This window comes from Bidens hawaiensis, unplaced genomic scaffold (assembly GCF_021521415.1).
Source record: "Bidens hawaiensis isolate Kalapana, Puna unplaced genomic scaffold, B.hawaiensis_p1.1 tig00054936_1, whole genome shotgun sequence".
In the NCBI taxonomy this organism is placed as follows: Eukaryota; Viridiplantae; Streptophyta; class Magnoliopsida; order Asterales; family Asteraceae; genus Bidens; species Bidens hawaiensis.
In genome coordinates, this window is record NW_027499908.1 from 54,029 (window position 1) to 81,318 (window position 27,290).

The 27,290-nt window shown below is 37.7% G+C and overlaps 1 protein-coding gene across 1 annotated transcript; it reads right to left on the reverse strand.

Annotated features, from left to right (window-relative positions):
- Positions 1 to 620: 620 nt before the first annotated feature.
- On the reverse strand, positions 621 to 2,639 carry LOC143600816 (uncharacterized). Its single transcript, XM_077078388.1, has 4 exons — positions 2,147 to 2,639; positions 2,077 to 2,079; positions 1,079 to 1,251; positions 621 to 984 (listed from the first exon to the last, which is right to left on the reverse strand). Exons 1-4 carry the CDS (start codon positions 2,588 to 2,590, stop codon positions 843 to 845), a joined length of 762 nt encoding a protein of 253 aa, XP_076934503.1. The 5' UTR covers positions 2,591 to 2,639; the 3' UTR covers positions 621 to 842.
- Between the last annotated feature and the right edge of the window lie 24,651 nt (positions 2,640 to 27,290).

A 27,290-nucleotide genomic window follows, 5' to 3' on the forward strand; every position in this document is an offset into this window, starting at 1 on the left:
TTGGCTTGTCTCGTAATCTTCAATCCGAGATGAAAGTTGAGCTTGTATTCAACTTAAATTTTATCATATAAATCCCAAATAACTGGTTAACAATAGTACCAAATTATATAAGTACATAAATAAGAGTTTTAGTAAGCCAATGAGCAAGCTACCTTGAACTTAAACCCAGCTAGAATGTTTGTACAAGTCAAATCAACAAAAACTAAATTTGAATTACTGGTGAGTTTTTAGTTTTTACCAAAAGTTAATTACATTAGTTGACACCATAGCTGTAACTTGTAACCGAGTTAAAAGAATTCAATAATTTATATAAATATTTAAAATCGACATTAACCAAGTTAGACCCGGCTAACTCATTTACAACCAAACCTCGTGTAAACATAACCCAAAATATTGTATCCATGTAATATCTTTGTCATGTCGAAAATCGCAAACCCTAGCATATTTAGTGAATTAGATTGTGTTTTAGCTCAAACAAAAAATCCTAAAAATCTTTTTGATGATAAAAAAAAACTTAAAAAGCATCATCAGATCTTTTTCTAGCAAAAACAATGCCAAAAAAAGGAGGCAATATCATTGTACAATGTCCCACTCACACAACCACTTCCATGTGCAACACATACTTGCAAGATATTTTATTCACAAAAACTCCAACACAACTACATGCTCACCAGATATTATTTTACACTACAATCCAAAGCAAAAGTTGTTCAAACAAGCAATTAATTGGTGCACCTTCTTAAGTCCCTTTCAACACTAAATGGTCCAATTAATTGTGTGATAAATGTTAACCAGTTAACATCTCTCATTATAAACATCATAATCTCATTCATCTTCATTCTTCAACCCCATGATGCTGCAGTCATTGGAGCAACTGGAAACTGTTGTGAAAAACTCGTTGACATCGAATCCGATACTTGTTCTTCCTCTTCTTCGTCGTCTTCAGCGTCCCAAAGAAACCGAGCATAAGAAGCCATAACATAACTGTATCATCATTAATACAAAACTTCGTTAAACTCGAAACTTGAAACAATTAAAATATATGAATTTAATGATTACTATGAGATGTCCGTCTTACCAATCGTCTGGGGAAGCTTTAATCGCTTGATCAAAGTAACTGCGTGCACGCGATGCATCCTTGTGCGTCTCCCAGATCAAATCCGCATACATTGATAAAGCAGTTCCGTCGTTAGGGTTAGCCAGTATTGCTCGGCTGCAGTACTCTTCAGCTTTCATAGCATCGCCTCGCACCTATTTCAGAATTGAAACCATCAATCAGCACTCTTAAGTAACCGATTTAACCAAACCATCACCGAATTAACCGAACCCAACAATGAACCTATCGTTTAAACTTTAAATACCCTAATAACCGAACGGATCAGTTGAAAACTAAAACATAACCGGACCGAGCTGGCAAATGCATACCCTAACAAAAATTATGTATCTGGATCTAGTACTAATAAAACATAAATTATATCGTATATATAATTCAATTAACCGAACAGAACAATTAACCAATTGCTTGGAAATCAATTATGCTATCTAGATCTGGTCCAGGGGTGCAAACGAGCCGAGCCATTCACCAACTACTCGAGATTGGATCAATAACAAGCTTAAAACAAGCCGATCTTTATCGAGCCCGACCTAAGCCTCAAACAAAGCTCATTTAGTAATCAAGCCAGATCTCGAGCCTTGTATAGGAAGATCATTTAGGCTTGTTGAGCCTTAACAAGCCTAATGTATTTTCAAGTTTTAACTCTTTTAGACTTCTATATATTAATTTCATATTACCCACCCGAGCTCAAGCTAAACTTCAGCTCATTTAAGGTCATGCGCACCAACTCAAGCCAAGCTTAGACTCATCAATGTTTTCTCAAAAAATATATATATATATATATATAAATAATTAAAAATGTATTCAAATTAATTAATTTATATAATAAACTAGCCGAGACTAAAAAATGACTCACGAGCCTAGCTTAAGCTCTTATAAGTCAAAACAAAGCCGAGCTCAAGCCTAGCAAAGCTAGATTTGCACGACTAATCTAGTCAGAAAATAATATTACCCTTGAATACCTTCTAAACACGATAATTATACAATAAGATCAATAACTAAATACATAAAGTAGAATTATATTGTACATACCTCTTTCAAAAACTTGGCATAGTTTGTCAGAACCAACGAGTTACTCGGGTTCATTTCAATCATACTCTGATAATACAAATCAGTATCATCACTACCATTAAAATACCCACCACCACCACCACCACCATCCTCCACCAACCCAGAACTCGAAAACAACAACTCACTCTCCTTCTCCTCGGCCTCCACATCCTCCTCAACTGCCACAGAAGCAAACATACGTGTACAACAACTCAGTGAGTTGGAGTTGGATATTCTACGCTTAGAGAGAGACAAAAGAGTGATTAAGTCACTCTCTGATGAGGCTCTGGATATCATTTTAGGCGAGTCGTGTGATGATGGGGTTGATGAGTGTAAGGAGAGTGTGGGTGAAGGTAATAATATTGGGTTTTGTTGGTGTTGCAGCCATGAGTTGAGTGCTGGGTTTGATGAGCTTCTTAATAGCATGCTTGTAAATTCTGGGGGTTATTGTGAATTGTGATAATACTTTTTTGGGTGTGAAAGGTTTTTGTGATTAGGAAGATGTGAGTGAGTGAGTGAGTGAGTGAGTGAGTGAGTGAGTGTATTTATAGGGGGGTTGGAAGAAGATCTGGGATGTTGGATTGGTTGATGAGAGAACGCGGTTGTCATTCTCATTTGCGGTTGTTTTTTTATTGTTTGGGTGCGGGTATGCAAACGAGCTGAGTCGAGACCGAAAGCTTGGTTTGGTTTGATTTACGAAAACTCGAGCACAGCTCTTTGCAAGTTTCTTTTTCCTTTTTTTATTGTTTGACGTAGAACTCAAATTCGGCTCGTGAGTTAGTTTTTTCGAACTCAAGTATTTGATAGCTAGAATACATATACATTTTTAATTAGTTTTACATATTATTAAAACATTAAATGAGCTAAAACTTAGCTTGAGCTCGTGTAGCACATTAAACGAGTCAAAGATATGCTCTAGCTTAATTATGTAATGTGAAAATAATGCATATAAGTCGAAAATATGTAAAATTTAAAAATACAGAACGCTCGTTAAGGTTTGATCATCTACACGCATATAAGACTCAGCTCGAGCGATCTCGAGTAGCTCGTGGACGACTTAGCTCGTTCACACCCCAGGTATTTGGAAAATTATTATGTTTTTGAATTCGGTTTAACCGATTTAACTTATAACTTTGTTTTTTATGTAACCATAGTCAAACTTCGGCTCGAGCTAGGTTGTACAGTGTGATTAATGCATAGAAGCTAGAAAAAAGTAAATACTTAAAAATACACAAGGCATGATGCGCCTAAACAAGCTTCTCATACAAGACTGAGCTCTGGCGGGATAACTTAACGAGCATTGTTTGAGATTAATACTCGACTCGGCTCGGCTTGAGCAAGCTCAGCTCGTTTGAGCTTTTTTTTCGATCCGACTTCGAAAAGCTCGCGAGCCACTTGGCTTGTTTGCATCCTTAGGTGTTGGAAATTATTATTTCATTGTTTGGTTTTTTAACTTATCAATAAAAAAATGAATTAAGGATGTGAAAAAATGAATGAAACTCGAAAAGATCCGAAGTTGAACCGTATTTGTAACCATAGAAATGGAACCGAATTGTGAATTTGGTTTGCTTGGTTTAACCGATGTTGACTGAATAACTATGTTTTTTTCATGTAGCCATAGTCTATGCTTGTAAGTTTGTTAATGACTCGACCCAATTAATGTTGGGAACAAAACAAGGAAGCAAATCTAGGAACAGATGATATAAACTTTGAATTGGCTTTGAATTGGTTTTGACGGTTTTTATTTTAAACCGAGCCAAAGTGAATTTGGTTCTATTAGACATTTGCCAATTCGAATCGTGAAGTGAAGAAACAACTTGGCACCTATTTTTGCTTTCAGTTTCATAACTTTTTAGTTAATATGTAATATATTTTTCATAAAATAATATATAATATTCAGTATCAATTTTATTAATATAAATCGAATCGACTTACGGAATCTTGAAATTTCGGCCGCACCCATGCTGGCCTCTTGAAAGGAATATGAAAGGTGATGTCGGCCCATGCTTTTTATTTTTTTTTATTTTTTTTGAGAATTTTACTTATAAATCTACTCTTTCGGGGCTATATTCAAAGTTAACTTCTCAACCGCCGTAAGACTGTACGTACCCTCATGATGCGTGGGAACCAGATGGAATCCGTAAACCTTCGCCCCCTGTCGGGTTCGAACCGGGATTAATGCCAAATTTCGTCCATTCAATTCACATAGATGTTCTTCGAATTGACTTAAGTGGGAATCGAACTTGCATCTCCACGGCCTCTACCACTAGACCAATTCTCCGGACTTCTATTTTCTTTTCTTAAATTATTTTTCTTTCCTAAAATATTTTCTTTTATAAATCTGTTTTATTTATTTACTTTTAACTTGTATTTCCTTCTGGTATTACTTTATATAAATTAAACATTTAGTTAAATTTCTTTTGTTATAATCATTGTTTCTGAGCTTATAAAAACTGTTAGGCCCCTTTTGTTTATTTAGTCTTTTGTATTGGTACATTTATGTATTTGGGCCATCTAGCCACTTTTGTATGTATTTGGCTTTAGATATTTACTTATATGTCTAGGCCCAAGGGAAATAGCCCAAGGAAAATAATGTAATCAAGCCCATTGACCATTTGATAATGATAGATTTCTCATGCATGCTCCTCTATAAATAGGGAGCATGCCATGAGAAAGTAACCTTTTGCTAAAACTCTAACTTTCACACACTACTTTCTCTCTAGCTTTATGTCTCTCTCTCTACCTGAAATAACTCTCAAGATCAGAGACCTCTTAGGTGACTTAGTGTGATTTCCGCTAGCACTAAGTTAGGTTGATCCACGAAACGTTGTTAGATCCACCCGCGTCGGGACCTACAATTGGTATCAGAGCTTCGGCTCACTAGTTGAGGGTTTTTAGATTACAACCTTGGGTTTTGATCTTGAGAAGAAGAAAGATAAGCTTCTTGCAAAGAAAATTCACAAAAACAAGAAAAATACAAAAAGATTTGGCTTCAAGTTGATCATCATGTCTTAGAGTGTGTTCTTGGTGAAAATAACAAGTGTACTAGCCTTAGATCTAAAAGTTTTGGGTTTAAAAGTGTTAAAATTGGTGTTACGAGTTTGAAAAATTGATAAAAATGATAAATTAACAATTTCGCTTCGCATGACATGAAAATCAGTGTACCAACCTTTGACCAGAACTGACAAGATTAGGTGGACAGATCCCAAGAAAGATTACTTCTGGAAAATTTGAGTTTTTCGCTTCTCACGACATTTTCGCATTACATAGCTTTTCGCTTCGCACAAGATCTTTTAGCTTGGCATTGTGTTTCGCATCGCACAAGTTTTCGCATCGCATAAGTTTTTCGCTTCGCAGTATTTCGCTTCGCTTCACTGTTCATCAGCATTTCCCTTCGCCTGGGAAAACTTTTTCGCTTCCCTTGGGAAAAGTTTTTCGCTTCGTTTAAAGAATGTTTCGCGCGAAATTCTTTTCTGGTTTAAAATTCAAAATTGTTTAAAGACTGTTAAGTGTTTGAGACTCCGAGATCATGACGAGCACTGATTCTGAGTTATTGAAGGGGTATTTGCTATTAGAAAACCAAGTGGGAACTCCTACAAAGCCTCCAAAGTACATGACATTAGATGATAACTTTGCCGATTTTAAATGGAGGTTCATGAACTTTATCTCGTTGACTGACTCTGACTTAGTGAGATGCTTTGAACAAGGTCATCATGTTCCCGTGACTCTCACTCAAGCTGGGGAACAACTAAAGACTCTTGAAAATTATGATCAAGAGGATAAGGACTTGTTAGCACAAGACAAGAAAGCTTATCTCACTTTAACCGTTTGTCTATCAAATGAGATTACTGAGACTCTACGTGAACACAGAAGTGCCAAGGGTTTGTGGGATGCACTTGTTGAGAAGGTTGAAGGAAATGTTGAGATTAGGGAAAACAAGAAAGCACTATTGAAAGAAGAATTCAACATGTTCAACCATCGTCAAGGTGAAGCTGTGATGGACTTGGTAAAAAGGTTTGAGAAGCTGATGGTAAGAGTCAGGGCTGGAAGTGTCAACATCACCAACTCTGAGGTAAATCACAAGTTGATGAATTCCTTGCCGTATAGTTGGAACACCAACACTGTGACAATCAAGAGAACCACTAATCTAAATGCCATGCTAAACACTGATTTGATTTCCACTATCAAGTCGCTTGAAATGGACGAGCAAATGAGAATGAATAATCATCTGAGTTCTCTGAATCAAGTTAGGGTGAGTACTGCATCTTCTATGCCAACTGCTTTCATTAGCAAAACTCAGCAAAATGTTTACCCAGTGACTACTCCAAAGTACTCATGATCTATTGCTCCACAAGAAACAGCATTTATCTCAACCGGGAATCAGTCTGCTTCATCTGGTTCTAGTTCATTTCAAAAGGCAGTCGATAGTGCGGTTGAACAAGCTTTGAAGGCTCATGGGATCACCTCATCCTCAAAACCTCAGCCAAGTAGAAGTTCAAGTTACTATGAAGCTCTCTCGATGCTGAATGACTCAAATGTCTCACTGGTTCACGCATTTCTTTCAACCCATGAAGGTTTGATGAAGGGAAACCTGTTGCCACCACAATTTGAGATTGGGGATCTTAAGGACGTCAATCAGAAGGATCTTGAGAAGATGGATATCAAGTACCAGATGGCTATGGCAGTTCACAGAGCCACAAACTTCATGAAGACGTATGGGAAAGACAACTTCAAGGATTCTGGCTGGAAGAGAATTGGGTTTGATAAAGACAAGCTTTGAAGCTACAACTGTGGTGAAATAGGTCACTTTGCGAGGGAGTGCACAAATCCTCCCAAACCAGCAAACGATATTCGTGTGACTGAGGTGACCGATGAAGAGAACAGTAAGTCAGCCGGGAAGAAGCATGAAGTGCACAAGCCAAGCAGCTCTGCTCCACGAAATGGAGGTCATCCACACAAGGGCTACCCAAGCTCAACCTCAAGGGCCCTTGTCTCTCAAACGGAGGTCCAGACTGTGAATTGAGATGATCAATTTCAGGAGCTCAACAATCCTCTCAACATGGCTGACATGGCTTTCTCTTCCAACCATGAAGCTTCTTCATCTGCCGCTGCAAGTTTCGATGCATCACCCCTCGATGGGGTAAATCAAAATCTCTGTTCTCAAGCTTGCGTAAATAAGGTTACATATTATAGATATCTTCAGCACGGAGTTTTGAAAGAAAATGCAAGACTTCTACAATTAAATGTTGAATATGTTAAGGCTGACAAGATTTACGTTGAAAAGATTCAAACTCATCATGATGATGTAGAAAATCTTAAACTTAAAATTTTCAAGAAGGAGCATGACGTTATATATTATAAAAACATAATAAATGATTTGAAAGATGAAATTGAAAAGTTAAAATTTGATGCTTCTGATGAAAGGGAAAAAGAAAAACAAGTTGAAAGATTTGAAGCATCATCTAAGAAATTAGATGATCTTATAGGAGCCCAGAAAAGTACTAAAGTGAAAGTGGGGCTGGGGTACGATTACACTGCCGTACCACCACCTTTTAATGATAACTACACCAGTTTGCCCCATTTGGACAGTGGCTGCACCCGACATATGGTAGGAGATGAGTCCCTGTTGTTTGACATCAACCCATTCGACGGCAGACATGTCTCCTTTGCTGGTGACATAGGAGGAGAAATCACGAAACAAGGCAAGGTCTTCAATGGTACATTGACCTTTGATGAAGTCAATCTTATGGAACAGCTCAACCACAATCTGCTCAGTGTCTCCCAAATCTGTGATAAGAAATTCTCTACTCTTTTTACAGAAAATGAATGTCTTATTCTTAAACCAGGTTTTAAAGTCCCTGAAGAGTGGATTGTGTTGCGTACTCCGAGGCACAACAATGCTTACATTCTGGACATGAGAAGTAATTATACAACGCATACTACTTCGTGTTTGATGTCCAAGGCCTCGGAGAACGATTCATCTTTATGGCATCGACGTTTAGGTCACGTCAACTTTAAGAACTTGAACAAGTTGGTTAAAGGTGACCATGTGAGGGGTTTGCCTGTAAAATCCTTTCATTGTGTTGAAAAGTGTTTATCTTGCTCAAAATGCAAACAGCACAAACTCCCTCATAGACCCAAAACTGTCAATTCCATAAACTCCACCATTCAATTGTTACATATGGATCTCTTCGGTCCCGTGCAACCAATGGCAATAGGTCGAAAAGCTTATTGTCTGGTTATTACTGATGGTTTCTCGCGTTTCAGTTAGACTTTTCTGCTAGGGCACAAAGATGAGACATCTCAGTTTCTGCTCAGATTTATCGTATTAGTTGAAAATCAAACAGACAAAAGAGTCAAGTGTATCTAAAGTGACAACGAAACTGAATTCTGCAACAAAACCGCCAACGACTTCTGTCACAACAAAGGGATCCTTCGTTAATTCAGCACACCTTACACTAGGGTGGCTGAAAGAAGAAATCGTACATTGGTTGAAGCTGCTAGAACCATGCTGTCACACTCCAAACTTCCTTTGTTTTTCTGGGGTAAAGCCATCAATGCTGCCTGCTTTACTCAGAATCGTGTGTTGCTGAATAAAAGATTGAATAAGACACCTTATGAAGTCTTTTATGGAAACAAGCCAAGGGTTAACTTCTTCAGGACGTTTGGATGTCCTTGCACCGTGCTTCAGACAAATGTTGTTACAACTTCCAAGTTCGCAGAAAAGGCGGATGAGTGCTACTTTGTTGGATACTCTGCAGACAAAAGTGTTTATCGCGTCTACAACAAGAAAACACGAGTGATCCTGGAATCGTACAATATTGATTGGCAAGAATTGAACCCTACAGATGCACACATAGGTCCAAATTGGATGTTTGACTATGAAGGTTTGTTCAAGCAATTTCGAGGAATGTATACAGCACCGGCTGTTTCTCCTGTTCCTACCGTTGTGACAACACCAGCTCAAGCAGAAGATGATCAGTCAATCCTAATGAATGTCGTATTGAGAGGTCTGGAAGATGTCAATGTAGCTGCACCCGCTCCTATACTAAATGTTTCACATGTGGCTAATCAACCAGCCCCAGCATATGAAGTTCAGCAACCAGCAGTTACTATCAAGATGCCCACAGTCGAAGACGCCTCCGATTCAGATACCGATTCGTATGTGTCTGCTGACAATGTGGAAGATCATGTTGAAAATGTCCAGACTGATCAAGCGGTGGATCCTCCAGCAGAACTAAGTGTGGTTGAATCAGTTCCTACACCTCCCTCGGAAAAAGAAAATCATGGTAATGTTGAAGTAACTGATCAAGCAAATGTGCAGAATGAACAAGTTCATAATGGAGCTTCTGGCAGCACCGACTCGACTTCAGTTCCAACAATCGTGGTGCCATTCTATGACAACCTGTGGGATGGTCCCATTGCTCAAAAACATTTGGTTGATCAAGAAGAAGGTGCAGGTGATCCTCAATCAATTGCTCCGGTCAATGTGACTACCGTTTTTCATCCTATAGAGAGCTTATCAACTGAGCTTGAAGCAACACCAGTCGAGCATGTCGAGCAAATTCCTCAGTTACCGATCCATCGTCGACATCCGACTAAGAACATCATTGGAGATCCATCCGCTGGCATTCAGACACGCAGTACTTTCGGTAACATTAACAAATGTCTTTTTGCTTGTTTTATTTGACAGGTCGAGCCCAAGGACTATCGAGTAGCATTGAAAGAAAATTCTTGGGTAGAAGCCATGCAAGAGGAGCTGTTACATTTCAAGAAGCTGAGTGTTTGGAGACTCGTGAAGTCACACCCCAACCTAAGGCGGAAATGCCGGGGCGTGATCCGATTGCTCACAGCTCGAAGATACTATCATAATATAAAAGAGATAATATCTACTTAATTACTTAAATTCAAATAAACACACATGTTTACAAATACAATAACCAATTTAAATACTAGATATGAATTCAAATAAATAACTTGTTTTCATCCTAAAGTCTTGTATACGTGTCCAAGTTTCAATCTTCCATACAAGTAACCTGCATATGCGTATAAAAATGAGTTTTTTTGTCAACATAAAGTTAAGTGAGAATATCACCTGTTTGTCACAACAATAAAATAAGCGTAAAGTGATACGTGCGAATAATAAAATCAAACTGTAAACAAGTATGTGGACCGTTGCCAAGGGAATCGGGCATTGGTCACCAGCAGGAACACCCGCTATATGGTTGATTGAATAGTAATCCCAATATATGATTGATTGAATAGTAACACAAGTAAGCAAGTAACACGTATGTTTGATTAAATCACTTCACAATAACACGTATGCATTTGTTTGAATATATATAGTATGAAAGTAAGAATACGTACGCACATGTCCCCAAAACATTTAGAAAACTGAGTAAAATAGGGGAATGATAAACTCACCTGATCGATTAAGCCAAACAAGAATGAACACAACACGAACGATAATCACGCTCTTCGAGAATTACCGACAAGAATCCTAATTAAATGATATGATTAGTTAATTATAGACGATATAATACATATAATGAATTTAGGATTCGATATGATTTGAGTTACAAATATGTTTGGTATGTTATGGATTGAACGGTTGATCTCTACAGATTTTTTTTGTTATCGTCTAATTATAAAATCATTGTTTAACGTTTAATCGATTGTACGAGTAATTAGTTTTGAACAAATACAATTTAAGATATTCTATATTAATAATGAACGCTAAATTATATAATTATCATAAAATTTATATTTTAGAATCCTTAACGAATTTCGATGGTAAAAATATAATTAACACCTTTAATACGTTTTAATATGCTTAAAAATAATACGTACATATATACATATACATGTATATATAGATATTTTTATATACACACGAGCGAATTTATAAAGACGTTTTTACAATAAGAACATCAATATTAGTGTCGGTTTTCAACATAACAAAATAATGATTTATTATTAATAATAAGATACATATATATATATATAGACACACACATATACGAAAACTAGTAACGAGATTATTTCACACGAAAAGCTTAACTTCGGAAGTCGGTTTGAATAAAATATTGTTTATCTAACAATTAATATTAATTATAATATACTATATTTCATTAAAAATAGGTTATAAACCATTAAAACAAAAATCCAAAAAGTATATGGCCGGCCGGGACTCGAACCCGCAACCTCCGCCGGACCAACGTTTAGCACACACACCCTAGCCAACTGGGCTAGGGTGTCAGCTGTTAAAAGATTGTAAACGAATATTTATATACAGAAATAGGATTAACCAGATTAATCCAAGAACCCTAAAACAATCAATCGATCAATCCGTTAATCGTTTATACAATTTAGGTTAGGGTTAATGATAAACGAGGTTGGACGAATCTACTGCACATATTAATTACCTACTGAGATGATTAAACGCATTCCAATTGACGTCCACAGGGCCGACGGATAACGATGATGAACGGGCTCAACGAGGCTACGATATTCCAATTAATAATAGGGTTTTGATCGGCGCTGAGACTATGAACGTGCAGACGTGAACAATTGAAGAACAATCAAGCCTAGGTTATATAGCTAATTTTAGGTCTTGGCAGTTTGGGTTTATAATCAAATTTGTATCTCAATGAATCTTGTTTCTTAATTAACGAGTTGTTTTAGGCCGATATGGATACGGGGAATCAAAATCACGATTCAATTCCATGTTTAGAACGAAAATTGTGCATCAAGCAAGCTAAACGGGTCACGGGTTTGGATTAACGGGTCATGGGTTCGGTTCTGGGTAAAGGGATCATAAAGAGAATGTTTTCATTTTAGTCCCTATAGATTGAAGGTGGAAACATTAGAGGGTTAAAGTTTAGGTTCGGGTAAAAATTGTATATCTTTCAAAGTTAATAAATATATATATATTAAATAAACATGATAAACAAATATAAATATTAATAAAATTTCTTGATAAGCGTGATTACTTTCAATGATAAATTCCCCTAATATAATACGGGTCGGATAATAAGTATAAATTCGTTCGTTGGAAAACCCAAGTTGTTACACGTGAAGAAGCCAGAACATAAGAAACCGATTGGAACGAAATGGGTGTTCCGTAATAAAAAGGATGACAAGGGGTTATCATAAGAAACAAAGTCTGGCTTGTTGTGCAAGGCTTTTGGCAACGTGAATGACTTGATTATGATGAAGTCTATGCACCGGTAGCCAGATTAGAAACAATTCGTATCTTTCTGGCATACGCCTCGTACATGAACTTCAAAGTGTATCAAATGGATGTGAAGACTGCTTTCTTGTACGGGAAAGTAAAAGAAGAAATCTATGTCAGTTAGCCTCCAGGCTTTGAAGATCCAGATCATCCTGATCATGTTTACCGACTTGACAAGGCACTTTATGGTCTCCACCAGGCACCTCGTGCTTGGTATGCCACACTGGCAGACCATTTAGTGAAGAATGGTTACAAAAGAGGAATTGTTGATCAGACTCTCTTTGTCAAGAAGGTTAAGGGTGACCTGATTCTAGTCCAAGTGTATGTTGATGATATTATCTTCGGGTCCACGAATGAGGATCTGTGCAAGGAGTTTTCAGAGGTTATGCAACAACGGTTTGATATGAGTTCCTTGGGGGAAATGACTTTCTTCCTAGGTTTACAAGTTAAACAAAAGAAGAACGGGACTTTGATTCATCAAGAAAAGTACGTTCATGACATTGTTCAGAAGTTCGGGTTTAAGGACTCATCTGCCTTCATGACACCAATCGCGACGCGACCTGTTCTCGCTCCTGATCCATCAGGAAAACCAGTCGATCAACACCTGTATAGGTCCATGATTGGTTCACTGATGTATCTCACTGCAAGCAGACCAGACATCATGTTCCCTGTTTGTCAGTGTGCTAGATATCAGTCAGACCCAAGAGAATCCCACATGATAGCTGTCAAACGTATTTTCAGATACCTGAAGCGTAGACCACGTTTGGGACTTTGGTATCCAAAAGAGTCTCCTCTTGAACTTCATGCTTACACCGACAGTGATTATGGGGTTGTAATTTGGATAGAAAATCAACATCGGGTGGATGTCAATTCCTGGGTGGTCAGTTGATCTCATGGCAGTGCAAGAAGCAAGTTACTGTTTCCACCTCCACAGCCGAAGCCGAGTACATAGCTGCATCCAGCTGCTGTTCCCAAGTCATTTGGATCCAGCATCAGCTGCTGGATTACGGTTTGAATTTCATTGATACGACGATCAAATGTGATAATGAGGCGGCCGTTGCAATTGTTAAAAACCCGGTCCAGCCCTCAAAAACCAAGCACATCGACATCAGAATACACTTTATTCGTGATTGTTTTGATCGTAAGCTTGTGAACATAAAAAGGGTCAACTCTGACTTTAACTTTGCAGATCTCTTTACAAAAGCTTTTAGTCATGCACGATTTTTATTTCTCGTTAAATCATTGGGCATGATCTTTTTCGAGTAAATTTTATCTTTTATTTTAAAATTATAAATATTTTTAAAATATGTCACAATTTTAGAGGGAGAAAATGAGAAAATGAGTTAACCTTAAATCACAAAAAGATTTTAAATTTACTTTAAGAAAATCGAGTCACTTGACTTAACAAAAAGATTTTATTTTTATATATAATATTAATTTCATCTTTACTCCTATTTAAGAAAAACTTAAGAAAATTCAAAAAGTTTTCTCCCATTTAGAGGGAGCTTCTGCTTAGAGGGAGTCGGATATTTATAATTTTCTATTAAGAATTTGATCCGACCTTGTGGAAAGTGATAGTACATTGGTATGTAATGATTCTAGCGCGTTAAAAGAGTAGAACAAAAGGCTACAAGGTCATTCATCGATGTGTAGATAGTCTTGACAAACAAGTAAGTGTTGGGTGATATAAACTTAAACTATTGCCGATACTAGTGGCTCTACGCTTATGAAGCGGTTGCATGATTTTGTTAAAGTCATATCAATGAAGGATGAAATGTAATTACACATGTCATACCCAAGTCTCTCTTTACCTGATCACAGTCATCTTATGAAATCCGTGTCTATTTTTTAATTTATTTGAGTTAAGAAAAGCCTCATAGAAAGGCAAGAAAAAGAAAAAAAAGAGTCATAAAAGAAAAACAAAAACAAAATGAAAAATCAAGAAAAAGAGTCAATTAGGATTTTAATTTCTGCTTTATTTCTTCGTTTGTTTTGATTCAAGCCTTAGACTTTCTCTGTTTATTCTCATACAAGATCTGATTATTAAGGCCCTGAATCTTCTGCTTTATTTTAATCTTTCTAGATTGAGTCAAGTGTGCAAAGCACAAAGTGTCAAGTGTACAATATCAAAAGTGTCAAGTGTACAATATCAAAAGTGTCAAGTATGTTAATAAGGGTACTGTGATCAACTAAGAAAGGTTTAAGTCAAGTTGAGGTAATATGTAAACACAAAGTAGGCCCGAGATATGATAGAATCAGTAACATGTTGGATTAAATGGGGACCACATAAGTACCGTACCTAATTGAACCTTTAATGTATCATGTTAACATCAAAACACTTGTCAAGTTAAAAGTGGACAATATCTGCAATCGATGATGAACTTGTGTCACAATAATTTTAAAATGGAAACGCGATCTAGGGCTTTGCAAATCAATATGATTCCACGTTGTGATCATTCTTAACAAAATTATGTAAATTAAATCAATATTAATGATAATCTCAAAATTTGTTTTAATTTTATTTTGTTTTTACTTTCTAAAATATTAAGTACTTGTATAGTTTAATATTTTATGTTTTATTTTTAATTTTATTTTATTTTAATTTTGTTTTTATTTTTATTTTATTTTTAAGTTTTTTTGTTTTTGTTTATTTTATTTTATGTTTTTGTTTTGTCAAAGGGTTCGATCTTGCAAACGTTAGCAGTTACAGACCAACAAAAGAAAAATCAAATAAATAAGCAAGTGCTTGGATTCGGTGGGTAAATATTTTTCGGGTTTGAAAATGCAAATATTTTTAAACACCGAGGACCGAGATTGTATTTTCGGTGAATACTCGCGATTGTATTTGACCATATCGCGAAATAGGTTGACCTTATATATAAGGGCAACCTAACTTCTCTTTCACTATTCACCAAGCATTTCACTTTTCACTCTCTCTCTTCCTTTTACTCTCAAACCCTAATATCTTCCCAAGTAAATCTTCAAATCCGGCCACTTATTATCACAGTTGATGATGAATCCGGATCCAACACCCTCGGTATAATTTCATAAACACCTTGGATCATCAGTTCATCCTTTCATCTTATATTTATGGGTTCACGGAGATCGAGACGGCGGTTCATACGAACCGTCGGCTAGATCTAAGTTCATATCTTCATATATGATCTCATAATCTTCAATATAAACTGTTGTTAGGCCTCTAGAACTTGATTATCATCATTAAATTGTTAGTTTATAGGTTTAATTGTACAGATTGTAGATCTAGGGTTAGTTCATGGGTTCAAGTGTTCAATTGACCAAGCAAACAAAAGGGTTTCTCTCTCAAACCCTCCAGATCTTTGATTCGGGTCTTGGTGACCATAAGGAAAGGAAAACAAAAAAAGGCTAAGTGTATTTTTTTCGCATAAGATTGGTTTTCGCATCGCATGCCCATGCGAAGCAAAAGGGATTTCTATTTTGCATCGCATGCCCATGCGAAGCGAAAGGGATTTCCATTTCGCATCCCATGCCCATGCGAAGCGAAAGGGATTTCTGTTTCGCATCCCATGCCCATGCCCATGCGAAGCGAAAGGGATTTGTGTTTCGCTTCGCATTTCTGTTTCGCTTCGCATACCCATGCGAAGCAAAACTGGACCCTATGCGAAATTCTCATGCGAAAAACTTACACTTAGCAAAATTTTCAGAATTTTCAAACTGAGGCTACTGGACTGTTTGGACCTTTCTGGACTGTTTGGACCTTGGACTATTATGGACATATAAAACTTATATATTCTGGACCTAATGGACTTAATGAACTTGTAAATAATCGATAATCATCTTGTAACTTATTAAACTGAGATGTACATAATAAATTAACCTTTTGTATTTAAATACGCTTATTTTTAACTAAGTTAAATACTTGTGAATATGTAAGACTCTTATATATAACTTATCTACTTTAGTTCTTATTCAATTATGATTCTCATGTTCTTATGGTCTGATTTCAGGGTCATAATCAATTCAGTGCTCTAAGGCTTCCAAAATACAAAGAGGACAGAGTATTTACATCTATGGTGAAAGGGTTAAGACAGTCACCTCTTGCACATGCTATTTCTGCCAACCCAGCAATCTATTACAAGTGGGTGTTAGATTTATGGGCCTTTGCCCAAGTGGCTGACGATGCTCTATCATTTAAAACCAAGGTTGCTGGAAGAGAACTGACCATTACTGAAGGGGATATAAGAAGGATGTTAAAGATCAAAGACGAACCGAACTATACTTATGAGAAAGGTGACAGGACGAAGTTGGAAGACTTTGTGACAAGTATGGGATATGACACGGAGTGGAAGAGCTTGGAGAAGAAACACCTCCCGCCATATTGGAGGTTTCTCTTTCATATCGTGACCCATTGCTTTGCTGATATACGTGGGGGATATGATAGCATGAGGGTAGACTGGGTTCGTATTATGTTTGCGTTGACAAAACGGGAGGAGTTCAATTATTCACGGAGATTGTTCCTGTGCATGATAGCCAACATAAAGACTGACTCTACATGGCTCATGTACCCGAGGTTTGTACAGATGCTTCTCGATGATATGATTCCAGATGTTCCTAGGCCGGGTTCCAAGAAGGCTAAAGACAAGAAGTCACTTCCTGAGCCTTATCATGCTAATGAGATCAAGTAGTCGATTTTTGGTGTTTTGTTGAGCACCAAAGGAAAGGGATATCAGTATGAGGGACTAAGGCCGGGTCCTAAGTTCGGTTTGTTTGAGGAAACAGAGCCTGCTGGGAATGAGGCGTCTGTTGAAAGTGGAGAGGTTGATGAGCCTGAGATTGAGGTTGAAGCTGAACAAGATTCGTCTGATGAACCTGCTGAGGGCAGAACAAAGGGCAAGCATGATTTGAAGAGGAAGGCTACTAACAAGCCTTCTGTTGCTGGTGCTTCTGGAAAAGGCAAGGCGGTTGATGTTGAAGAGGAGAAGCAGCCCCTTTTGAAGCGTATCAAGAGACTTAGGGACTCCAAGAAGCCTCCCAAGCTTGTTGTCAAGCTTCCCTCCAAAGGTAAACCCTCTAACTCTCCTATAGTTTCCAAATATACCATAGCCAAAGTACTTAGGGACCTAGACATAACCAAAATCCATATTCCAGCCTATAAGAAACCCAAAACCAGAAAGAAAGCCAAGGCCAAGAAAACCAAAACCATGCTTCATGACTCACCCGAGCCCTCACCAAAGGACCAACCTATCTCAACCTTTCTACCTCAAATATCACCCTCACCACCTCAAGACCAACCTCAAACCTCACCTCCACAATCACAACCACAACCCACAACTCCACCAGAACCAACCCAAACCACACCCTTAGTATCCACACAACCTCCACAACAACAACCAACCCAGACCGAGCCCGAGCCATCCCAAAGCACAACACCACCCACACAAACTACCACTGAGCCCACCTTCACTTCAATATTCACATATTCCATCTTCAGTTCACCTATCCAATCAACAAGCATTTGGAGCCAAACCATTATCACCTCACCACCAAAAAAACAGCCAACACCACCCACCTGCACACCCCTATCACTACCCATCCAATCCATTACACTTCCCACCCAGACAACCACACCACCCATCATGTCCATCACTCCTCCATCCACTATCCTTTCACCCAAACCCATCACGAGAGGGAAGTCTTCGACACCTCCGGTGTACGCGATCCTATCCTCGATAGGATCGTCGCACTGGAGGAATCAAATGCCAAAAGGGCCGAACGAGAACTTGTACTCCTGAAATTTATTAAGGATATGAAGAAAAGGAGATTGAGGATGAGAAAGAGAAAGAGCGCGGCTGAGGGCAAGGGTTCAGGAGTTGTTGGAGAAGAAAGAGCTGAACGAGGCTAAATTTGAAGTCAACGCCTCCTGATCAACACACTCCACACCCGCGTGCAGAATCAACATCTTCTGCTGGACCAGGAAGCTACCAAAAATGCTAACCTGAGGGCAGACCACTTGAAGCTCGCTGATAGAGTGGCTACACTTAAGATGAACCTGCCAACTACAAATGCACTTCAAGCAAGTCTCAAAAAGAAGATCGAGGATGCTACCAGAAGATGGGATGTTAAGAAAGTGGCTACCAACTCCAGGGTCTCCTCGATAGAAAATCAGCTGGCATCCTCTGCCTCTCTCGATACACTGGTTGCTGAAAATGCAACACTCCGAACCGAGATGGAGGCCGTTCAAGCCATGATAAAGGAGCAGGATCGTCTCAATGAGCTTCAACTGAAGACAAACGAAGATTTTGTGAGCAAGAATCAAGCCACCTCAGACCTCATGAGTGTATACGAAGGTGACATTCATGGTCTGGAGGATCGACTTGATGCAATTTTCAGGAGTTGGATAAGGTCTGGTGAGACTTCTCAGATTGGTGGATCTCAACCCACCGCAGGTCCGAGTGTGGCCGTGCGTGTTGAACGGGTTGTAGCATCTGAAGGTGAGGCAACTGTTGGTCGTATCGTACAACAGGTTGTCCAAGCAGGGAGTGGCGTGGGAACTAGCTCGGGACCTGAACCGCAACCTCAACCTTAGGTCCAAGCTGGTGGTGGTGACGAAGGAGATGATGGTGACGATGATGATGAAAGTGATGATGATGAGGACGACAACGAACATGATAGTTTCGATGAAGATGATGATGATGATAATAATGGTGGAGGTGATGGCGGAGATGGAGGGGTCGGTGCAGTAGGAGGTAGAGGTGGAGTTAACACTCGATCACCTCCACATTCTCAAGAAACTCCTCAAGACCCTGCTGCACACGACTCAGCAACCAAGGTCAGGGAGGATGACTCACGAATTGATGATTTGTATAAAGATATATTCCCTGCAGGTAACATTTCAGGTATGATGAATGCATTCATTGAAGCTGGGAAGAGCTTGGCAGACTTCTTTGCAGCAACGGAGGAGGCAGTAGACACCAACGACGACTACATCAACTACTCGCCAAATCCAGATACACCGCCAGCTCAAGTTCAAGCTTCAGAAGCTCCTTCCGCTGATCCCGTCTCAGATCCAGCCGCCGACTTGACACACGAACCTCCAAAGAAGAAGAGAAAGACGCACATTGTGTCAAGTCGTGCGTGTGCCCGCATGCTCAACTACCCTTATCATGACGACTGGCTGATTGTTATGCGAAGTATGATAAGCAGAACATTGTTTGGGCCATTAGAAGATACAACGGAGATCTGATCTACCTCGACCACCACGAGCTGAAGTCATTACCAGAGCTTGACATCAACTAACTCAGAAAAGCTGTAGGCCGTGGTGAGTACGAAAGTTCATTAGAAGGTTGGGTCAAGACGCATCTACATGAATAATCGAAGGTGGACTACAAAGACTTTGAGGTGAATAAGGGCCGAACGTACAAGAACCCACGAGAGATCGACCCAGCTACCGGAGAGCCAAGAACCATGTGGAGATATAGGGCACCAAAAGACTGTCACGAAAAATATCATGGCGAGCCCTATCTTCCCAACACTCTCCGAGACTTCATTAGTTGGGAGTTTGATAATAAAACCGGTGAGACCGTCATCCACTACCATTATAGGCACGAGATTCGAGTATTTGACGAACACGAGCTTATGGGTCTACACATTGAGGATGTGAAGAAGCTCTACAACTCACCGTTGGGGACCGTTGAGGATTTGGGTTGTCAGAATACAGCCGGATAGTTGAAGCCTTCAACAAGTTCGTCCGAAGACTTGTTGAACTTCCACTAATCGAGGACGAATGTTTGGTCTACGACACCAATGGGTTCCAATACTAAATACTAGAGGGAGATTGTTAGGCCCCTTTTGTTTATTTAGTCTTTTGTATTGGTACACTTATGTATTTGGGCCATCTAGCCACTTTTGTATGTATTTGGCTTTAGATATTTACTTATATGTCTAGGCCCAAGGTAAAAAATGTAATTAAGCCCATGGGGCATTTGATAATGATAGATTTCTCATGCATGCTCCTCTATAAATAGGGAGCATGCCATGAGAAAGTAACCTTTTGCTAAAACTCTAACTTTCACACACTACTTTCTCTCTAGCTTTATCTCTCTCTCTACCCGAAATAACTCTCAAGATCCGAGACCTCTTAGGTGACTTAGTGTGATTCCCGCTAGCACTAAGTTAGGTTGATCCAAGAAACGTTGTTAGATCCACCCGTGTCAGGACCTACAAAAACATTTACAATATTTCTTAACGATGACGGAACTTAAACACTTAAATTGAGCGGCGACGAAAATACATGTTAGAAACTGGTTTAATGTGTGCAACTCATTGATATGTTCGGGTTTAGAAAGTCTAGTTATGGGGCCTTTTACTTTCTTCAAGTAAAATTGAGATCCGTGACCGTTACCGATTGCTTCACTTGTAAGATGGGATCAAAATGTTACCGATTGCTTCACTTGTAAGATGGGATCAAAATGTTCAAAGGCAATCTTAATGTGACCTTCTGAATCTTTGTTATGATGACAACTGAATTCTGCTTTGGTTGGTCCTAGGTAAATCTATTGTGTTTTTATTGCTCTTGTTATACTAGTTAGAGGTAGCTATTGTCTAACTTATACTGGACTCAAGTTTTTACGTTACATTACCATAACTTTAGAGAATCTCCTTCAACAAAGTGACTCTGACCTTAAATTCCTTTATACCAGGTATAATAAGTTTTTACGTTTAATTATCATAAGGTTAGTGTATTGTAGATGGTTTTAGTCAAGCGCAAACTAGACTCAATTCCATCACAAAGCCTTGTGACAAGTGTTCAAAATACATCAGCATATAATCGACATACGAAAAACCATGTTTTAGTCGATTTCTATAGATAAAAAATAGATATAGGTGGATGAACCTGAATGTAAACGTTGTTACTTAACAAATGCAAATTGGAAGCGTAAACCATTGTTTTCCTGATGTGGTATCACTCAACAACAAAACCATGGGCCAACGCCAGCGGTAGCCTTGTGGGGGCTAAATGGTTTGGGTGTTCGTTCAAGTGAATTAGGTCCCAAAGTTTCACATGAACGGACGATATTGAGCGAAAAAGACCAGACTTTGTTTTTAACATACTAGACACCTAAAGTTTATCTTCTTTATTTAAACAACTTCAAAACGTGTAATATATGTTATAGCATGTAAGAAAAATATCATAAGTGTTTATATGCATACCGCATGTTTTATTTTCTTTTCAGGCAAAAGAAATAACATGACTCATGTATTATATATTAATAATGTATGTTAACTTAATTATAAATTATATCATAGTTATCCAACGATAATGTAAGAAATCATAAAGATAGGAAGGTATACAGTGGGCCTTCGGACATGCGGGTTTTCTCCAAAACTGAAGATAATTTGAAGGCGCTTAAAAACTCCGTATGACTGGGTTGGGCCAGCTGACTGTGGTATTTTGCCATTGAATCACTACGTATAGAGCACCTAGGTAATTCTCTGTTTGTTGGTCGTTAGAAAAAAAAAGTAATTAGTGTTGGACTCCTTAACATAAAAAGGTTTATTTTCGCTAACTTATTAAGTCCCTTCTTTTTCTCATTCCTAATTTGTTTTGATTTTATTAAATAAACCACTTTATTCACATTCAAAATGAAATCTAGATTTCTACATCGGCTTAATTGTACAATGCCAGGCATCATTTCTTAATACCGTCCAAGAGTAAAAAAAATCAGCTTAACCGCAACTTTGTAAATCTTCACGATTCATTCACCCGTAGTTTTACCTGTTAACAAACAGAGTTATCAGTTTCGAGCAAGTACAACCCTTTTTCAAAAACAACAATGAAAATCAACGAGTTACGAGAGAAGTACATTATTTGTTTATTTCTATTTAAACTCTACGTAACCCACTTTTATATTATTAACTGTTTTCGCATTGATCCTAGGATTAGCTTCTTGTAAACAATCTTCTTGTAAAAACTAAATAAAATGCAGGAGCAGTAAAATATGCTCTAGCCATCGATATTGAACCACAAAGTCTAAACCATGTGATTCAACCAAAGTCAAACAAATCCTCGTGTTGCTAGCCCATCACCCATGACTAAAAATAACAACTATCACAAAAAGTAAACAACACTACAGTATGCAATTTTGTAAGGTCATCTTAATAATATTAGGTGAAATCGCATATATCGTCCTCTAAACTTATAAAACTGCATATTGTGGAATTATAGTATGCAGTTTTGTAAGTTTATAAATGGGTATTTACAATTCCCCTATAATAATATTAAGAGTGCTATCAATCAACAACTATTCAAAATAGAAATATACATGTTTTGTTATTGTGTCATAATAAATTTACATTGTTAGGCTGCATTATATATAATTATATATAATGAAATTATTGTAGCATCCGTATTTTGAGATTAATAAATAACGGAAAGTTTTATTATTATCGGTGTGTCGTTAGTTTGGTTGTGTGCGTGTTTGTGTTTGTGTTTGGATAAGATTGGAATGGATGTGGATGGTGGGGCCCATGGCCCCCTATATAAGGTCATCCCCCATCCTTTCACCATTTCTTTACACAACACACACACTAGAAAAAATACACTTTCTCTCTAGCATTTCAGATTCGAATCGAAGCAAAAGTAAGGAAGATTTTGGTGTTCAAGTGCCTTCGAATGGCAAGAACACGTCCAGATCTACGATCCGAACCAAACCCGAATCAAAAAGGTGGGTTTTGGTTTAAAAGGTTAAGTTTTTATGGTTAGTCTTGACATGCAAACCGATAGAAGAATAGATTGGGATATAAGATGGAAGAAAAACATAAACTTGATAAGTTATAACCCCACGAGAGTGTTATATGGTAAAAATGTGATGCTCGGGCCTTATAAAACGCAAGTATACAAAGTTGATACAACCCAAAACCCTTGGAAAGGGTTAAATTGGGTCCTAAGGGAAAGTTGTGGAGTGAAATGGCCTTAAAATGGTAAAAACGAAGAAAAAGGGTATTTCGCATCGCATGACCATGCGAAGCGAAAAAGGTTATTTCGCATCGCACAGCCATGCGAAGCGAAAAAGGTTGTTTCGCATCGCATGACACCATGCGAAGAGAAAAAGTTCCATACGAAGCGAAAAAGTTCCATGCGAAATTGTTTTTAAATTGATGAAAAACGTGGCCCAATCCATTTTCTGATACAATTTTTGTTAAAGGACTGTTAGTGAAAATAAAATTTTTCTGAGATGACCTGGTAACTCAACCCCAGCCAGGGGCTCTGCCCCTTGGACCCTGCTAGGGGCTGCCGCCCCTAGACCCCGCTACCAGGAGCGCTGCCCCCGGACCCTTGTTAGTTGAGGGTTTCATTCACCTAGATGTAAGAAGTAGTTGAAATAGATAATTGATACTTATGCCTTGTTACACAGTTAGCCGTGCACAGCTCCGGAAGGGGATCACAATTAACGGTGAGAGAAACCGACTTCAGGTGAGTTTCTAGCCCCATTTATGTGTTATGTTTTGGGGCTGTATGCATACTCAATGTGATTAGTTAATACACTTACCTTAAGTGGTAAGTGTATGCTGTATGGATGTTTATAAATATACTTAATTAGTGTAGAAAGAGTTCAAACGTATATGTGAAGAGGTATATGAGAACAGATATAGCGAATGAAAGAAAGGTATGTACGATATGTGTAGTGTATGAATGGTATGTATGATATGTAGAGTTGAAGAATAAAGGGTTGCCTACCCTAATAATATAGGCGAAGAATTAAGGGTTGCCTACCCTAATAATATAGGCGAAGAATGAAGGGTTGCATACCTAATAATATATGTGAAGGTTATAGAGCGAAATGCTCTTTAAAAACGTAGGAAGGTTATGTATGTATAAAATAATGAAGGTAAGTAAAAGTAGGAATGTATGGAAGTAAGAATGTAAAGAGTGAGAATGAAATGTATGTTACCTGCTTAACTAGAACTCACTCAGCGTAGCTGACTTTTAGTATGCACGCAGGCAAATAGGTTGAGACAGTTGGCTTGAGGAGGGACACATGGCATGAGCTAAAGAGACGGGTATCTATGAAGAAGCGTCATGACTGTTTTATGTTATGTCTATGAATGGATAATTTGTATGTTAAGACAAGATTCGATGTCTTGTAATGTAATGCATGAAGTTTTTTAATTATTCTGTGAAAATTTTAATTAACTCTGATTTTAGAACTGTGTTTATGAGTAAATCCAACGCTAAGGTAGGATTACCAGAAACGGGCCTTACAATTATAAAGAAAGTCTGATCTCGAATATCATAAATTAAGGCATATTGGATGCGTCAATTGTGAATGAGACTTAATAGTAGTAAAACATGTTTGCATGAGAAAGTTTTAGGGTCTGTTTGTTTGCCTATGACTGGAATCATTCAGAGGCTCTAAGTCTGAATGGGTAACATAAATCAACACCTCTTGACTGTTCAGAGCACATCTGAACCATTCAGCAGCAGGAAAATGTTCCGATTCCATCCTCGTGGCTAACCAGGTTCACATTCGATTTCTATTCCATTCTCAATTGATTCAATAATCTAGTCATTAAATTGATTTCTAAATAATCATGTTTTTACTCTTGTGGCTAGGTCTAGAAGCTAGGGTTTATGGTTCGAATGGCTAATTGATCTTATTTCATCAGTTATATGTTTCTTTTTTGATCGGTTTTTTCATGTCTCTGCTTCACATTCCAATGATCTGAATAGTGTCATTGTCGATTTGTAGTATGAGGTATCGTTTTTTTTTTTTTTTTGTCTTTAAGTGCTACTGGTTTTTTGTTCAAATTGTATCTTTATATGATGTTCCGATTCCGATTCCGATTTAGGGTTTCTTTGTGTTATGATTCTGATTTGGTTTATGCATATTCATAACCAGACTATACTCTGCTCATGTTTGTGTGTGTTCTGGATAATACTATTATAGGGGTTGGTGATTATGTGAGTTCTGGGCAGCTATTGTTGTTTGCATGTTGTTTTCTGCAATTAATTTTTCATTATAAGTGCAGTTGTTCTTTGCTTTCATGATATATTCCTTCGACTTTCAAGAAAGTTGTTAAATTTAGGGATTATTTGTCTTTTGATATTGTTGTTTTAGGGCTTAATGTTACAAAGTTATTGATGATTGATGTTGTTATATAATTACTAAGTTGAAAAGCTCTATGCGTATACGATTGAAGATATGTATTAGACCAATCATGGTTTGTGTATCGTTGTATATTTGTATGTAGTTAAGCAGTTGCATCTACATAATAGGCGAAATCGTGGATGTATAGATGTTGACTGACTTTTCTCTCTTTGCTTTGTGTTGTGCAACTTTAATATCTGCGTTTGTATAGTGTTGCAAGTTGTACATATTTAAGGTAATGTTATGGAAACCATTAAAAGTAGACATAACTATAAAGTGGGTTTCGGTTCAGTATTTTTCTGAAACTGAATTTGTTAAAGACCAAACCGAATTCATTCTAAGACTGAACCGAAATCTGAATTCATTATGTGATTTCTAGTTCGGTTGCGGTTCATGATATGTGAATTTGGTTGAAATATAATAACAAAAACGAATCCGTTCAGTTGCATCTAATGAGTAAATATTTTTATTTTTTACCTTTATCAGCTTTTAGCTTGGTAATATATGCTAAAAAGTAAAGAAATAAAATTTGTGTATATATTATACGCTTTCAAACCGATGAGACGGTCTACAATCATAGTGGTGATGTTCTGGCTTGGGGTGCAAATATGTTGTGTGGGTCCTCTGTATGCTTATGTGTTTAATGCAGAATCGGTCTAACCGTTTCCGTTCTTTGTCCGATTTGTCTTCATGCATAATCGGAAACAACTCTTAAAGCTTGAATTTGTTTTATTGTCATCTGAATATTTAATCTCCATTTGGATTTTTTAAAATCTAATAATGTATTGTTCCACTAATTATAATGAAAGAATAAAATCTATGAATCCATAGGGGTTAGGGGTTTTACAGATATCAAGTGATGACAGATTATAAGGTTATTTGTGAATTTGATGATGATTATTATTATTATTATTATTAATCAACTACATTTTTGAACCAGTGGTTGTTAGAGCATTGTCCCAGAGTTAATGCACACAGCTTCCTATGCCTATGATATGCTACTGGATGAAACACGTGAGACATAGTTTTTGTTTAGCAGATAATTGGACCAAAACGAATTTACAATCAATAACCGATTAACCGAACCGATCGTTTTTGGTTTTCAATGCCCAAAGAATTCGATTACGGTTTCGGTTTATGACAGCTAACAGCTACCCGAAAAAAACCGTTTCCGTTTAACTTATTCTACTGAGTGTTCTGCGCAAAATTATTTTTACCTGAACCGCTTGCAGGCATAAGGAGCTACGGTACTGACTCAAAATCTTCCTGAAGTCTCCATAACTGCAGCAATGGACCTATTCAACAACTAGACAATGGTACGCACATCACGTACACCATGATAATTGCATTCTCAACAACTGCTATTAAACATAACACTCAATGATTGTGTCACTGATGCAGAGACATAAATCAGCTGTGGATACATAACAGAGGTAACCGCCGGCGATGACAAAACATGGTATTACACATCATGTAATCAGTTCAAGAACTACTAAAGGAGACAATAGCCACTATGTGCCTAGGAAATGATTGCGGCGACGACCAACGAAACCACAACTTTTGGTAAATTACTAGAGTAATTGGTGGATAAAGGCTGTCACATTCTCCATTATAGCTATGATAGTTTCTATTATTTTCTATTTGGATAGTATGTTTCCATGGGTAAAATTCAAAGTGTACGCAAACCATTAATTTCTATATGAATTTTAGTGTGTTTCTATGGATTTTAAAGGAATTATATGTAATTTGGATTCTCTATGATGTT